A 16,731-nucleotide genomic window follows, 5' to 3' on the forward strand; every position below is an offset into this window, starting at 1 on the left:
GGCTCTACGGGATCCGTTTGAGGTAGTCCTGGCTGAGCTGTGGCAGAAATACCGCCGAGCCATGGAAGTCGTCTCGTTCCTTCTCCTAGCTGGAAATAACTGGGCTCTGCTAAGGAGGGGCAAGAAGGGACCTGCCGAGGCCGAGTGCCAGCCCTGCAGGCAGCTCTGCTCGTGTCACCTCCCTGCTCTTTGCAGCTCCACGTTCAAACTCCTGCTTTTTAAGCAGGCAAAACCACCCTGTATTTTGCAGTAGAAATTCCTTCTTTCCTTCTACAGCTCTCTGCCCTGGCTTGTACTCCAGGTATTTCAGGTTACCTAGTGATCCAAGGATCTCCTCTGGGTTTTTGTGACAAGACCTCTAATTTTTTCCTCTCTTCATGAGCTGTTGCCTTTCTCAGAATCGAAGTACATATTAGTACTATAAGTACTACTACTTATAAGTACTATATTAGTAAAATATTAGTAACATTTAAAACGCCAGGAAGATACCCCGTATTAATTACTGAATTCAATAACTGACAATTTACTTAAAAAATAGCTTTACTGAACTCTAAGTTAGGGCAAGAGGAAAAGAAAATTGTCCAACATGTTGTTAGCAAGTGATTCCAGTGGCTGGGAAGATGGGAGGAACGAGTCGAGCGGGAGGAGACACGCGGGTGGCAGGAAGGGCCGGGGGGACACGCGGGTGGCGGGAAGGGCCAGGGGGACACGCGGGTGGCGGGAAGGGCCCGGAGAGGACACGCGGGTGGCGGGAAGGGCCCTGGGGGACGTGCGGGTTGCTGGAAGGGCCCACAGCTGCCCTGGGGCCACGGCCCGGAGGGAGGGCGGCGGGAATCCCCGTCTGGCCGCAGAGAAATTGCGGGGAAACAAGCCCGATTAGCAAAAAGTAGGGGGAGAAAGATACGGAAAAACTGAACCCATTGGATAGTGCAGGTGGGCTAGTAAAAAACCCCGGGAATCATGGTCCTTGGTCTTTTTTTTTTAAATGTCAGTTATGTAGAAAGTGGATTAAAGAACGTGCGTTGCCATAACGGTGGTCTGTCAGAGTAGTGGGAAACCTGCAATTATGGGATATTCTTATAGTCTAAATTCATGGATAGAATAAATTTTAGAATTTTATTTCTTCAGAAAGAAGTATATTCTTTCTAAAGAATTCAGAGTTTAAGTTATTCACTGCGTGAAATATGATAATTGTTTTTCCCAGTCGCTACCTTTTCTCCTTTTCCTTTTTTTTTTTATTTTAGTACCTCTTTTTGATTTTCAATTTTTTTTCTCAGTGAATATTGCCTATCCTTTCATCTCTTCTAAATCTGGCAGCTTAATAATTGCAATTAAAATAATGAGCGTCTTTGAGAGTATGAATGACTGCATTAGCTTCTTTACTCGCCTTTTCTCTTTGTAAACTGATAAAAAGCCAAGCGTTTCCTTTCATGATGCATGTAGAACGAGCTGTTGAGAGCATTGCAGATCTGCTCCATTTTAATGTAGGCACTGAAACCCAGCCTCACCTCTTCAGTCTGTAGTATCACAAGGTATGCAGTGCATACCTTTTAATTTGTTTGTAGACATTAGTTTAATTCCATGTAAATAAATGGAGAATACTTTTCAAACACTTAGCCAGAACATTATCTTCTGATACAAGCTTGTTGGATAACCTGCTGTTTTCCCATCATGCAAATGGCAATGTGGTGGTTTTCACCACCCGGTTCATCCTTTTCTGTTAGGACATAAAAATATTTATGAATACTAGCAGATAATGGCCCGATCTGCAGAAGTTAGGTATGGAATTCTGCGGGAATCCCGGACAAGGTTCCTGGCTGTCTGTAAAGTTCAGAACACGGCGTAGCCTTCGCTTCCTAATCTGTTAGGCCTGGGTGTGATGAAGTGTGGACATCTGGGGACAGTAAGAGTTTGCTGCTTGAGCAATGAACCTTACGAAAACCGTAAGTGCTTTTTGGCTTAGTGCTGCTCTGTGAGTGAAAAGGCATTGGATGGGAACACAAATCCTGATGCTGATTTCAGCAAATGACCCTTAGCTGCGTTGCAGGGTCAAGCGGGAAGGATGACTCTGTCCTTGCTTGGGGTAGCGGCTGCGCTGCAGGACGCACGTGGGGAAACCCTCCCAGCGAACCTCCCTCCTTGGGGATGACCCCTCTGATGCTCCTTTAGCTTCTGCCCGTTCTCCAAACACAGGCCTTAATTTTAGCCTTGAGTTTTGTTCAAAATTTCCTTTTATATCATCAAGGAGCAAACATACTTCTGGGCTCTGAGGTTAGCAATATGTTGATACCTGAGTGGCTCCTTAAGAAATTTCCAAAGCATTGGCTATTAACATGATATTAGTGGCCAAAGCATTTATAAAATTCCAGTGAAAAGCCTTAGATAAAATCAGCACATCATGCATACAGTTAGTAAGACAGTTCATATAAGATCAAAAATGTTAGGGATAAATTTAGGCTTCAGATCAGAACATTTCTAACTGAGTGAAGTTGAGGAAGTCCTGCCTTGTATCCTGCATGGTTTAGATATTAAGATTGCTAAGCTCACACAAGAGTGTGTGATTATGTAGGAAATTCTTGAAGATACAGAACTAATTTGGTGAAACAAATCAGCATGTTGTCTCCTCGCATGGGAGGCGGCTTTCCACCGTTGCAAAATACGGTTTGTTTGTATCATACTTCAGATATAAATCCAATGTATTAATTAATCCAAGCTGCCGTTGCCTTGCAGATTAATTGGAAGGAAAGAAAAATAACTAGCAAGAAAATTCCAACCTGAAGCAGAAATTCTTCCCTGGATTTGTATTGCTTTTTTTATTTTACTGAGCTGTGAGCAGCTGAGCACTGGCAGGTGCTAGAAACTGGATACAGGGCAGGAGAAACCGGAGCAGGGGCCAGCTCAGGTGCTTGCCGGGGTTGGGGATCGGCAGCTTGAGCCAGGGCTCCCCTCCTGTCAGTGTTTATATTCCTTAACAGAGGGCCTGGTTTTGCTGGCAGTTACGTTGTTGGTAAGAGGTTTACCCTCCCTGGCCCTCCTGTAGGGGCATCTCACACTTGGGGATCGTGCTAGTATAAAAAAGAAAGTCTTACACTTTGTTCCATGGGGTTTACAAGTGCATTTGTGACCCCTCATCCATGGAGGCCGATCAGGTGTCTTTTTCTGAGACACAAATAACGGAGAAAAATATCAAGGGAAAAAAAGGGTTTTATTTCTGTTTTTTTTCAGTTAGTAAAGAGCGCCCTGTGAATTCAGAGGGCTGCTTGTGAGATTACTATGTGCTTTACAAGTAAATCTGCGCTTGGTACTACTTTCTTGTTCAATGTTAACACAGTGTATATTGTAATCCCATTATTTTAAAGACAAACAAGTGCTTAAATGCTTTGATCTGAGGCTATGGAGCATCAATTTTGTTTTCCGCACGGTCTGTGGTAAATTAATTAGCGGTAAAGCGGCTGCTCTTGGGGCCTGAGGAGGCTCCCTGTGGCTGCCACCAGGTTTCCAAACATTTTCACCTGTGCCCGGAGTGGCCGTCCCTGTCCCCATCCCGCGCTGGCCTTGGCAGGGAGCTGGTCCTGGACCTGCCCTTGGCAGAACCTGCTTCCCGCTGCGCCCGTCCCGCGGGGCGGCCGCTCCGGCGCCGGCATTACGAGTTCTGTGGCTCGCGGCCGTAGCCAGGAAACTGGAATTTGTTTTTATGAAATCGCACCGAGACTGTACTAAGCAGGGAAGTACTTGCAGGTTTAGAAACTGTAATTATTGCTGAGAGACTTAACATATGCAGTTTTACAAAGTACCTGAAATTTAAGGTTTAGTTTATTCAGTCTTTCCAGCCATGACGGTAATGTTTAGGTTTTTTCCCCTCCTCAATTTATAGGTTTAGAAAGAGTTGTAAAAAGTACAGGGCTTTTTTCATTCTCTTTTTTCACATATATTGATTCATCCTAACAGATCCTCAGGTGGGTGATGTGCTTGGAGGCCCCCGTTGCTCTGCGTCGTCTCCCAGCAACGCGGCGCTCCGCAGCAGCAGGATACCATGCACCTTGTCCTGTTTCCGAGTCACTAAAACTCCTCAAGTGGTGATGAAGAACAAATCGGTAGAAGCTTTTTCTTCTACCTTTTTATTTTAGCTGCTAGGTTCACACTGAGCTGCCTTTCCCGTTGAGCTTTTCATGATCTGCTCGTGGAGCAGATACGTCGCTCCGGAGGCGGGTGCGTGAGCACTCGCCGCCTGGGGACGCGGCTGGCGCGGGTGTCCCTGCCCTGGCAGCGCCGCGGGGCCAGCGGGCTCTCGCTCTGCCCTTGCGCAGGCGTTTGGGAGCTGATAGAGCAGCGTGGTGCTGAAAACAGGCGTCACTGAAAGCCGCCTGGCATGAGTGTGAGCGCAGGGCGCTCTCGCATTTCTTAGATTATTTTGGCTATGTCCTTAGAAGAAAAACTGCATATAAAATAAATGGGAAAATTATATAAAAAGGATTTTTATAAAAACTAGTGAAGGACATTCATGTCTTTTTTCTTTTTTTTTTCAAATGATGCTTTGACAAAAATAAAGATTCTGAAGTTTGAAGCCAGTGTAATGGGTTCATTCAAATTTAAATGGTGTTATATTTCTTTAACAATGAATTATTATTTTTGAGATTATTTAAAATTATTACTTAGAAAAATATTATTATAACCATTGTATCATCATTTCCAAGCTGGTGCTTAGTACAATTCTTTTTCATGCATTTGTCTTTAAAATGCTGTCCAGCTTACTCGGAGCTGCTTCCAGAGCTTCCCGGGAGCTCAGCGTTTCCATAGCTCCTGCTGGACGCGCTGCGATGGGCACGGCTGAGGTGCCCGTCCTGCTGCTTCCCTCCTGCTGGGGTGCTGGGAGGCCTCGGGGTTGGCCTCGGTTTCCTAACAAGCATCAGCTGAAGAATCTAACCCTGTCTGCCTTACCAGTACAGCAGAGCACCATGAATGTTCGCGAGTCAGGGAGAGCAAGTCACAGCGCAGGAGAACATAGCACTGCTGTCTCTGGAAGGTCAAATCGGTGTGAATTGCGAAAAGACAAGTGTGAAAAGGCCGAGCAGAGGGTGCTCAGTGGTGAGCAAGGGGACGCTCGAAACTGAGTAGCTGCTGTTGGATTTCTGCAGCACAGTAATCGTCACCGTGCGGGCTGCGAGGTTGCTTCTGCCGCAGCCCTCGTGCTGCAGTCTGGTGTCTTCCCCTGCCACCAGTACCATGTCCTCTGCTGCCTTACTGCAACCCTGTTGTTTGGACATTTGTATTAATACTATACAGTCATGGTGCTGTAATTATCAAGACATAATTATAAGTGCTTCAGATTGAAGATTATATCTTACGTTATAGGTGATGGACAAGTTCATCTTCTGCAGCAAGACTTCAGTGCCACTGGTACTGCTGTTGTTGGTGTTGCCGTGTGCCCCAGGCTCGATACATCCGAGACTTCAAGTGAATAAAAGCAGTTTTAAAGCTGGCAAAAAGAAAATGAGGCTTTTTGTGTAACAGCTTTTAATTTAAAGGCAAGGAGGTTGTTTTGGGCACTGTCTGTTTCCATGGCAGCCAGCCCTGCTCTGGCAGCCGCCTGCTGCTCCTGTGCATTTCCAAGGGAGTGTGCAGGAATGTGGGACATGGCATTTTCCCATATTGTTGAATTTTGAAGGACGTACACAGCTAATAGCCACTGAGTTTTTACTTTGGAAGAAATAATGAGATGATTGCATACAGAACAAAAAAAATGCTTTTGATATATTCTTTTTCTTATTGCTGCTGTCTAGAAGATTTGTGTGCTGCCACATGAGCCCCTTCTCAGTGATGTAGTGTCTGTAACTTCAACATAATTTTACAGGTCAGCAACTGTCTTAATGCCATGTTTTATAGGTAAAAATGAAATGTAACTGATGTTAATGGGACGTATAAGTAATTGCGTAAGATGCGGAATTATTAGTGTTAGAATGACTGCACACAGTGCGAGTTCTGGCCTTGGTCAAGGCAAGAGGCAGCGGTGAAAGCTTGTCACTCAGGAGATAACGTTGTTCCTGTGGGACAACTGGCATTTATTTTTGGCCTCTACATTCCAATGCTTATGATTATGTAGTCCTACTTTGAGGCACCTTTTCCATGGGATGCAACTTACAGATTTGTAACAGAGCGAAGGCTAAAAAAACACTTGTTTGATAATTACCGTTCGCTTGAAGTGATTTGTAATATGTTTAATTCTCACTGCAGCATTCACACCAAGCAAACCGAGCGGTTTGCCTTAAGTTTTTTACCCTTAGGGTCTTGTGTAAGATGTGATGTGTACATTAAGTGCCTCTTTGCTTATGCTCTGCGGAGCAGCCGGGTACTTGGGCAGGGCGCTGAGGAGCCACTTGCGTCGGTGGCTTCTAAACCTCTGCGCCCAGCTGGGCTCGTGTCAAACACGGGGCCTCGAGCAGCACTCCCGTGTGGCAGCAGCACCCACGGGCTGCATGTGACTTACTGCCATATCGAAAAATGTTGCCAGATAATCAGGTGGCTACGTGCACTGGTGGACAGATAACGTCCGCTCTTCATACTGCCTGCCTTCCTTCCTTCCTGGAGATTGCCTGGTTTGCTGGACGGAGGAGAAGCTCTAACAGGGAGGACACCAGCCTCTGTCCATGATTTTTAGGTGTTGAAAAGTCTGAATTGCTACCGGCAAGTCAGCAGATTTGTACTGACTTTTGCTAGTCAAATAATTTGGTCTTGTTATTATGAGGAAGGATTATGATCTGAGATTTGTCAAAAATATTAAGTAACCCAAGTTAGATTGAAAGATGCAAAGAACTGACTTTTCAAGTTTATTTTTTTAATTGATGATTCGATTGACTGACGAAACTATCTGTGGGAAGAGTAGAGACTCGTGGCCTGGTTAAAGCGCTAGTGCTAAACTGGCAGTGACAGGGAGACACCCGCTCGTCCTGAGGGGAGCCGGGCCCCGCCCGAGGTGCTGCCGCCTCAGGGAGCGCAGCAAAGCGACCGGACCGCCTCGTCTGCTCACAGCCACATCTTCTTAGTGATGTGTTCACGTTTTTAACTCTTTGTCTTGGGCCTTTAATCTGAAGAACAGCTTCTGTAGTTCTAAATGCTTCATTCTGGAGGTGCAGAAAGGAGAGGTCCGGTGCCAGGATTAATGCAGATAAAACCCGTCTGCCCGAGCGCGGGCACAGGACAGCGGCGCCGCGGGTTGCAGTGCCCTGTGTCCTCTGAATCCCCCCTTCCCAGGCTCTGCGCTCTTCTCTTTGAATCAGGGGGCAAAAGAAAGCGAGAAATCAGTCAGTACAGTGTAATGAATTTGGCTAATGCCTTGGTCATTTTTGCATTGTTTGGAAGCTTTGCCTTCTCATCTCATACTCCTTAAATTAACCAGTACAGATATTTCCTCCTCTCTTTGTTATTGACTCTTCCAGGAATCTCTCGGTGTGTAGATTTCTCTACCTGTATCTAACAAGATAACTCAGTGTTTTATACTGAACCCACCTGCACTCTGCTCTCTGGGCAGTTTCTCACTCAGTTAAGTCTTAGCTAAAACTGCAAAGCTCTGCTCCATTCTCATGTCTCATTCTTGTCTTTGGAGATAATTTCATCACATTTTCCTTATTGGAAACTTGGGAGTTGGTTTCCATGGCTCCCACTTTGTGTCCTTTCTGGTGATTCTTTCAGCTGCTTTTTGTGGGTCCATTTTCCTTTTTGTTTTTCTCAGACCTCATCCCTAGTTTTCTCTCTTAATGCCTTCCTCCCGGCCCCTTTTTTTTACATCTTTTTTCCTTTGTTTAGGTTCCACCCCTTAGTTTGGGACTCAGGCTCTCTGACAACTCGTAATGCCTTCCACTATGACCCTCTAAAGCTCATTGCTGTGTACTGAGACCAAGCTGAATATCCTTCTCACCTTGACTTTCCAGCCCGTGCCCAAATGTTGCATCTCTTCCTTAGGAACATCTCTGCTTTTTTTTATATATATATATATGCTTTCCTTTTTTTTTTTTTTTCACTTTTTGTCTATGTAGGGCTTCAAGCATTTTAGGTCCTTATGTTCCTTGTAGAGGTATAAATTTTAGTGTTTTTTCTGTCTCGTTTGCTCTGGATGTTTTCAGCTTTTAAAATTATTTATTGATTTTGTTTTTAATTCACAATGACTTACTATTTAGAATTTGTTTTCTTTAGTCACCTTTCTAAGTGCCCAGCATTCGAACAAAAGAATCCGGCCCCGAACTTTTTTTTTTCCTTCCTTTTCTTAATGTTGGATTTGATAGTAAAAACAAACATTTGGTTTTCATCCAACTTTGTTTCTCTTCCTCTCTTGCTCTGGTGTGTGAGTCATCTGCTCTTGTGTATTCCCCCTAGTGCTTCCCGCCTAGTCTGCTACTGGCTGGCCTTTCTTTACCATTTAGATATAAGGGCCTGATCTTTATCTACTGAATGAGTAACTGGATATTCTGCATTGTTTAAAAAATGAATTACTTGCTGTCATCTGTGCGGTCCTCCCACTGGTTTTGCTGCTTGTCCTGAAATAAATGGGACTTAAATCCTCCCTAAATTGCTTTCTGATGCCTGGTGTTGATTAATAGATGGCTGGTAGGCCAGTGGTGTTATGGCAGACAATAAATCTGTATGTTTGCTTTTTTAAAAAAACGCAAGCTTCTCGCCTGTGCGCAGGTTGCTCACGTGCTCGTGCTTTCCTGCCGCTTTCCCCAGCCCTCTGCCATGTGTTACCATGTAGGACTGCAGGGTTTAAGGTACCGGTTGGTTTTAACACTTTCTGCAAAACTTAAGCCAAATACCTGACTGAAAACATGAATGATGGATTTGGTACCTTCATGAAGTGTGTATCAGGCCCTCCCATCATTTACAGTTGGGAAACTCAAGACTCCCTACGTGCCTGTCGCTTTTCAGTGAACCCGTGTTTGGCTGGAGAGGTTTTCCCTGTTCCTGCCTGCTTGCGGGGCCGCTCGGGTTGTCACCACAGCAGGACATCGCGCAGGGCAAGAGCCCCGTGCGCAGGGCCCCGGCACGTCAGCACGTGCTGTGACTGCGAACTGGGCGCTCACAGGAAGCCTTAGAGATGTCTACCCTAAAATAAAGCATCTTTGTGTGTTTTATGTGGCGTATGAGAGGTTTGTTAAGGCAGTGATTGTTAACAGAGCTATTCACTGCAAATGGCATCCCCCAAATGGTTACAAAATTGTTAAGGTTGTGGTTTAAGATGCCTCCTCTTTCCATACACTAAAGGTCAATTCTCTTTTGTTGCTTTTCTACAAACTGACTAGTTTCAGCGTCCCCTCGTTTTGTGTGCTTTTTCCTTGCAGATGCTAATTCCACACTCCGGTGCTGACCAGAGTCTGCAGGCTGTCCTTGGTGTAGGGATCTCCTAGTGTTGGCAGTGCCATACTGTGAAACATGTAGCTTGGAGAGTAGCTCCTCCTTGCGCCGCGATTCGCGATGGATTATTTCGTGTGTTACCTTTCCTGATGAGGTGCAGTCTTTCAACATACCGTGATGTCTTCAATTCTTTAAAACAGTAAAAAGTCAAAAAACCCAACTGTAGTAGAAATACTCTTGCCCTAAAAGACTAAAATTGTATGCTTAAGAAAAGAGGGGAGGGAACCTATAGTTAAAGAATCACTTGGCTTTCCTAGAGTTTAAATATACAAGGTAAAAAGTTATCCTATCCCGTTGATAAATCTTGGCTATTTAAACTGCCAGTTAAAGTGTTTTCTTAAAAATACTATAAAATTATTCTTCCTGCACGGAGATTTTGCACATCAAAGTGCAGAAATGGGTTTGTTAGTAAAACTGCTGGTAAAAAGCATATTAGCAATCACAGATGCCACCTGCCACCAAGGCGCTCGTTTTCTCAGCAGATGCCTCCCCCGCGCGTGCCCATGGTGGCGGTGGCCGCATCCCTGCGCCGTGCGGCCCTCCCCTGCGCCAGCCCCGCGCATGCGGCACAGCCTCGCGCCTGCAGCGCGTGCCCAGCGGGCACATCAGCGGGACCCCGTTCTGCAGGGATGAGCCTTCAATCCCATGCTGATCTCCAGTGATTTGTATCAGCTCAGTGGGTTTTGAGTTGGATTTCCAGTTTGCGCACTGGAAATGCAAAGTCATCCACACATAATCCCTGATCTTTGGGCAGACTCGGCCGAGCAGGCTCCTAAAGCCTGTGGGTTTGTGCAGAAAAGCAGGAGGCAATGCCCTGGGCTCAGGGGAACACGCGGCGGAGGAGGCTTCGCAGCAGCGCTGTGGGCTGCAGGTTGCATCTCCAAACTCGCCTGGAGCAACATGAGCACTGAAACCCAGCCATGCAAATCTCCACACTTCTACGAAATATTTCTGCAGTTACATTTATTTCTGCAGTTACATTTCAGGTCTTTTAGCATCATTTAAAAATTATCATAACTCAAAAGAAAAAAAATACTTAAAGCAAATATTTTTGAGCTTCTACAGGAACTGAAAAAATTCTGAATAATTTTACATCACTTTACATTTAACAGATTTTCCTTTTACCTTCTCTCATCTCTCTCCTTAGTAATTCTTGTGTGGTATAGCAATATTGTAACCCAAAACTGAACTGCCAGGGAGCATTTCTTAAATGCTTGTCTGTAAATTTTCGGTGCTTTTAGGGAGTAAGAAAATAACACCCTCGTTTTCAAGGTTTGCCTCGCTCGGCCCAGTCTTAGTGCCTCAGCCAGAGGAGTTTCCTTCGTGTGCTCCAGGCAGGAAACAGGCCCATTCCTTGAAAATTAGAAAACAAAGACCTTTGCTTGGGCTCGTTTCTCAGAGGTTGCCTTCGGTTTGATGTTCTGCAGAAAGCGTTCGCGTGTTTGCTTCCTTGTGAACCACCACGGAACAGCGTGTGGGAACAGCCGGCAGGGGAGAATCTGGGGACGCAAGGACTACGTATTTTGAGTACCCTTTCCTTGACCAAGCTGTGCTTCAGAGCAGGAGGTGACATTTCCCATTAGGGTAACAGCTTTGTAAGATGGCCAAGGAATAATGATGTACAATGGAAAACTGGTAGAGGAGCCGGGAGGGAGGGAGCGCGGGAGAAGGGCAGAGCTGCTTCCCTGCAGGCTGGGTGTTCGTGGGTGGGTGGGTTGGCTTCGATGGGGAGGAATTACAACAAAAAGCCTCAATCTTTGAGATGGTGCCAGAGCGAGGGCTCAAAGGGCAGTGCTGGGGCAGCATCTGCAACTCAGGCACGGGGCGCGATGAAGCATTTTAGTGGTCCAAGTCGCAGAAGTGCAGAGTTGTTGGGGGTGACCGGGCGCATGAGCGAGGAGGGGCAGAGGGGAGCGACGCGGGTGCTCGTGCCTGGGGAAGGGCCCGTTTGCACCAGCCTCTCTGTGCTACCGATGAGCAGCTCTGCTGGTTATAGAGCTAAAAACAGCTGGTGTCAGCCCCAGATCTCATTGCATGCTACTACCTTTTGCTACCATATATATGTGTATGTATAATATTAAATATATATTATTATAATAATTATATGACATATGTTGTGATAAATGGGGCTGAGTCTAGCTGGAGGCCTGTGGCCAGTGGTGTCCCACAAGGGTCAGTACTGCGCCCAGTGCTCTTAAACTTGTTCATCAATGACTTGGACGAGGGCACAGAGCGCACCCTGATGAGTTTGCAGATGACACCAAGCTGGGAGGAGTGGCCGACACTCCCGAGAGCTGCGCTGCCGTTCAGAGGGGCCTGGACAGGATGGAGAGTTGGGCAGAGAGGAACCTCAGGAGGTTCAACAAGTACAAGTGCAGGGTCCTGCACCTGGGCAGGAATAACCCCAGGCACCGGCACAGATTAGGGGTTGACCTGCTGGAAAGCAGCTCCGCAGAGAAGGATCTGGGAGTCCTGGTTGACACCAAGTTCCCCATGAGGCAGCAACGTGCCCTCGTGGCCAGGAAGGCCCGTGGGCTCCTGGCTGCAGCAGGAGGAGCGTTGCCAGTGGGCGAGGGAGGGATCCTGCCCCTCTGCTCAGCTCTGGGGAGGCACCTGGAGCATTGGGGGCAGTTCTGGGCTCCACAGGACAAGAGGGACATGGAGCTGCTAGAGAGGGGCCAGCGCAGAGCGACAAAGATGATGAAGGGACGGGAGTATCAGTCGTGTGAGGAAAGACTGAGCGAGCTGGGCCTGTTTAGTCTGGAGAAGAGAAGGCTGAGAGGGATCTGATCAACATGTACAAGCACCTGAGGGGAGAGTATAGCGGGGATGGGGCCAAACTCTTCTCTGTGGTGACAGGACAAGGGATAATGGGTACAAGTTGAACCCCAGGCAGCTCCATCTCCATGTGAGGAAGAACTTCTTTCCTGTGAGGGTGCCAGAGCCCTGGCACAGGCTGCCCAGGGAGGCTGTGGAGGCTCCTTCTCTGGAGATCTTCAAACCCGCCTGGATGCCGCCCTGTGCCCCTGCTCTGGGTGTCCCTGCTGGAGCAGGGGGTGGGACTGGGTGATCTCCAGAGGTCCCTGCCAGCCTCAACCATTCTGTGGTTCTGTGCATTATATGTAGTATGTAAGTACAATATACAATATAGATTAAATGTTTATAAACTAGATATTTCACCTTTTAAAATATGATTTTTTTCACACGAAATAGGCAGCTTTCAGGAATAAACCTTAATATTTTAAATCTTAAAATTTATGTTATTTATTAAATTAAAATTTAGGCTCAGTTTAGATCGTGATATTGAAAAAATTCAACCATCTATTTAAAATTATTTCAATTTATCAAACTAAGTTTGGGCCATTCTTCTTTTTTCCCCCCTTCTCAATTTTTTAGGGTTCCTGGTATAGTATTTAATATGTTATAGTGCAGTAATAATAATGATGACCTTTGTACATGTTATAAAGCTTAGTGAACATTAAAAGTTACCTCTGAACATTTAAGCAAGATGCTTTCTAAATTTGTCAATATTGGATTTATTTGGTCCTTAAATTTAAAAGAAGTGTCTCCATTGGTCAGGAAAAAGGATTTTCTCTTGTTTGGAGAATCATTATGTGTTGCAATTTATGTTACAAGCTCTTTAAGATAAATAAAACCTGTAAGATCAGTCTATGTTTTCTTGATTCTATTCTCTAAAACTAGTAGTGTAGCAATAAATAAACAAATTTAAATTTTAAAATTCTAAACTTAATAAATATCTCTTATGAGACCTAGCTGATAAGTTAGGAAAAGTGTGTGGATATGTGAAATAGAGCATGCTAATCAGAAGTAACAAAAAAATTACAACATAAATAGGGGTTGGAAGCAATTGCTCTTAGCTACATTATTAGCATGTGGTCCTTAATGATAGGGGTTTGGGAGGTTACTGTCAGGTCTGAATCTTGCAGCAAATATTTCTCAAGCTGTTCAGCATCTTTCGGGATGTTTCTCTCCAGCAGGGATAACGTGCTGGACAACGTGTGTATGTGCAAATAAACGACTTTTCTTTTCAGTACTTCAGCTAAGGCTGCAGCAACGGCGGACACGAGAACAGCTGGTGGACCAGGGCATCATGCCACGTAAGATTTGCTTTTATTTTCATAATTCATATCACTCTGCATTGTTTGAAAATGCAAAATAATGAAGATTAACATTTCTGTAAAAAATTTTAAAACTAACAATAATTTAATAAAACACATGGATCCTTTTGGTAGTGTAAATGAGCATATTTTTACCCTTTGGTTAATGAAGCCCTTCAGACCTCATCAGAATATATGCCTGTATTTGGGGTGTAGATTCCTGGTGGGATTTGAACCCAGTGACATGAATTCTAATGGTCACTTCTGTCCTTGACGGTGGCTTTTCTGGTTGCAGTTAATTCTGCTTCAAGAGGCAGAGCAAATTGCATATTTATGACTCATTCCATTTTACATCCTCCAGACTCTGTCCTAAGATGATGTTGATGTTAGGCTGTAACCAGGCAGTGAGCTTGCCAGCTTTCCTCCCTAGGATTCATGTTTTGAGGGCTGAACGCGTGTTTCACACTTGCGGTGACAGGAGAGCTTTCCGAATCTCCCACAGGCCCAGATTCTCTGTGAGCTGCTTGTATCTGCTGCTGAGAAATCCAGAACTGGGGCTTTTCCAGTGCAGTAAGAAGTGCCTCAGTACTTAGGTGACAAGCAGCACCCTGACCGTGGCGGCTCAGCCAGGGCCTTGGGGAGCCCCTGTCAGCACGGGGGGACGTTTCTCTTGCAGCTCCTGCAGCTCCAGCTGTTGGGGCAGGGCCTCTTGCCCAGCACCAGGCACTGCTTGTGCCAAGGACACTGGGATCCTCCACCCCGTGGGGAAGCTTCTTGCTTGGGGGTCCCCACTGTTTCGATGCAGGAGCTCATGTGGAGGAAGAGCTTCCCTGGTAACACCCGCACTTTGATACGCGCAGCTGGAGTTCCCCGAGTCGCTGCAGGCGCTGCCCTATGGCTGAGGGCAGTAAAATAGCCGGGTGTTTGGTGCAGCCTTCCTGCCAAGCAGCAGCACTGAGAGAGGTTGTCCCGTGTGAAGGATGCTCTGCTCGGCGCAGTGAAGCACTCCCTGCTGGGATGCCCTAACACCAGAACTCAAGCCACAAAACAAGAAGGCCTGAGTTGCCACTGCATAAGCTTTCTTTTGGTTAATGGGAAGAAACAGCAGGTGTGGATCATGGCAAGGGAAGGTCGTGGCATAGTTTGAAGGACCATATACATTTCTGTCAGCTATGTCTGCCCCAGCCTGGGACAGAGGACAGCCAGGTGGCTCCTCATCGAGAGCCAGACCAGGTCCCTCCTCATTCTGCGATCCCATAATTTGCCTGTTGTTTTTCAGGAGTGCAGAGGGGCTTGCTGCTGCTGCTGCTGGTTTTCACAGTAGACAGCAGGCCCTGCAAATGCCTCCTTTCGGTCGGGATACCAGTATACCTCAGTATAGGGAAGAGAAAGCAATTTATCTAGTACATAGCTCCAGAAGTTTTTTATTTGGTCTTTCATTTAGTTGAAATTTGCTTTGAATTGAGACATATTGTGTGATTGTTCTGTTTTCTAACCCATTTCTAATTGATCATTCTAGATTTCCTACAGTATATTAAAAAAAGCACAAATATGTTAAAGGGACAATCTAGCTGCCTACCAACAGCAAGATGAAGTATAGGTGGATAGTAATACAGTGGAATGAATGAAACAGTATTTTGTCCTTCTGAATGCTTCCTTATAAAACTTCTGCTGTGGAACAGTTTGGCCAAATAGACACCCATGTACCTGGTGTTAACGTGGTTAACTGCTGCACAGGGACAACTGGCAAAATCAGGTATTCCACATACCCTGCAGAGAGGGGATCATCTTCATCTGAGCAAGTGTAACTGGGGTGAATCAAACACATAAGCCTGCCTAGATGCAAAACCAGCTTCGAGATGGTGCTGAATGCCCATAGAAGTTTACAGACTGGAGTATTTCTTAGGAAATCATATCCTGTCAGTTGAACTTTTTCTTTCTCTCCACAGCTTTGAAAAGCCCAGCCGCATTCCATGAGCAGATAAAGAGCCTGGAACGAGCCAGGGTAAACACTATGCGTGAACTTGCTGTTAACATATGAAAGTGTTGGTTCTGTGTGTTGGTGCTAATGTTTACATTACATCTAAAAGTTACTAAGACTGTGCTTGCATACGTGCCTGCATCCTGGAAGAATCCATTGTAATAAAAGTATCAAATCTAAGAGGAATTTTTTTAATCATTCGTAAATCAAGCAGGTGGGGTGATAAAATAAGGCCATATTCTGTCCACTTACAGTGAAAGGACAGAATGTTTGGGTTGAAATGCAACTTGTACTGTATTTCTGTAGCAAAGTTCTGACTGTGAGCTGGGGTGTTGTTATGGACTAAAATCCAGAAATATTTCTAACTTGTTTGGGGAAGACTAATGCAAAGAAGTAAAAGGCCAGTGGCACTGCACAAGCAGTGCAGCCCACCTGAAGGCAACATAAACTGTAAATACTGGTTGCACATCAGTGCTGTAACAGTGAACCATCTATTTTGTGCTTTTCCCACTAAATGCTAATGTCATGTAATATATTTCTTTAAAGACTGAAAATTTTTTGAAGCACAAGATTCGCAGCAGGCCGGATCGGTCGGAGCTGGTCAGGATGCACATCCTCGAAGGTAAGTACCCAGAACACTTCTTTTTCAGGCTGTAACTTTGGGCCTGAGTCAGACTTGGTTGTGAATCGTTCATAAAGGTTCATAACTGTGTTTCTCTACTTGTTCAGTGTATCTGTTGTAATCTGTATTCCAGATCTGTATGATAGTAGACCCGTCTCTGTTAGTGAAGGTATTCTCTCCGCTGAGGATTGGTTTGCAAGCGCAAGTCGCTTTTATTCTGTCAGGGTAATCTTACCATGAAGTACATGCATACGATATACAGGGCTTCAGCTTCTACTGCTTACTCCGAAGCAACCTTACAGCTTTATATAACTTTTTTTCCCCCAAAAAACATAAGTAACCGTTAGTAAACTTGACTTTTGCTGTGCTTGGTTATTTTCCTTGTTGCTGATGTGATCTGAAACAGTAGCTTTTTTATGAATAGACCTGTATTACTGTTTGCATCAAAATCTTGCCAAATGTAGAAAATACCAAAAAAACACAATCCAAGTCAGTTTAATATTAATATCAAATCAGTTTATGTTAATATTAAATAATAATTATTATTCAAAACATTCATTTGGATACCGAACTCCATAGTGATAGTCCGTCCACATGCTGTCATTGAA

The 16,731-nt window shown here is 45.2% G+C and overlaps 1 protein-coding gene across 3 annotated transcripts in view; it reads left to right on the top strand.

Annotated features, from left to right (window-relative positions):
* The window catches only part of MRTFB (myocardin related transcription factor B), a 50,127-nt gene that overhangs the window by 13,210 nt on the left and 20,186 nt on the right, over nucleotides 1–16,731 (top strand). For all 3 annotated transcript variants that reach the window (XM_088524582.1, XM_088524584.1, XM_088524583.1), the window contains exons 2-4: nucleotides 13,455–13,520; nucleotides 15,470–15,525; nucleotides 16,048–16,123. In XM_088524582.1, the coding sequence (XP_088380708.1) occupies nucleotides 13,455–13,520; nucleotides 15,470–15,525; nucleotides 16,048–16,123 (198 nt within the window). The remainder of the gene's footprint in view (nucleotides 1–13,454; nucleotides 13,521–15,469; nucleotides 15,526–16,047; nucleotides 16,124–16,731) is intronic.

This window comes from Tinamus guttatus, unplaced genomic scaffold, assembly GCF_059628265.1.
Source record: "Tinamus guttatus ecotype Peru unplaced genomic scaffold, ASM5962826v1 Tinamus_guttatus_pri_ptg000212l, whole genome shotgun sequence".
NCBI classification, from domain to species: domain Eukaryota; kingdom Metazoa; phylum Chordata; class Aves; order Tinamiformes; family Tinamidae; genus Tinamus; species Tinamus guttatus.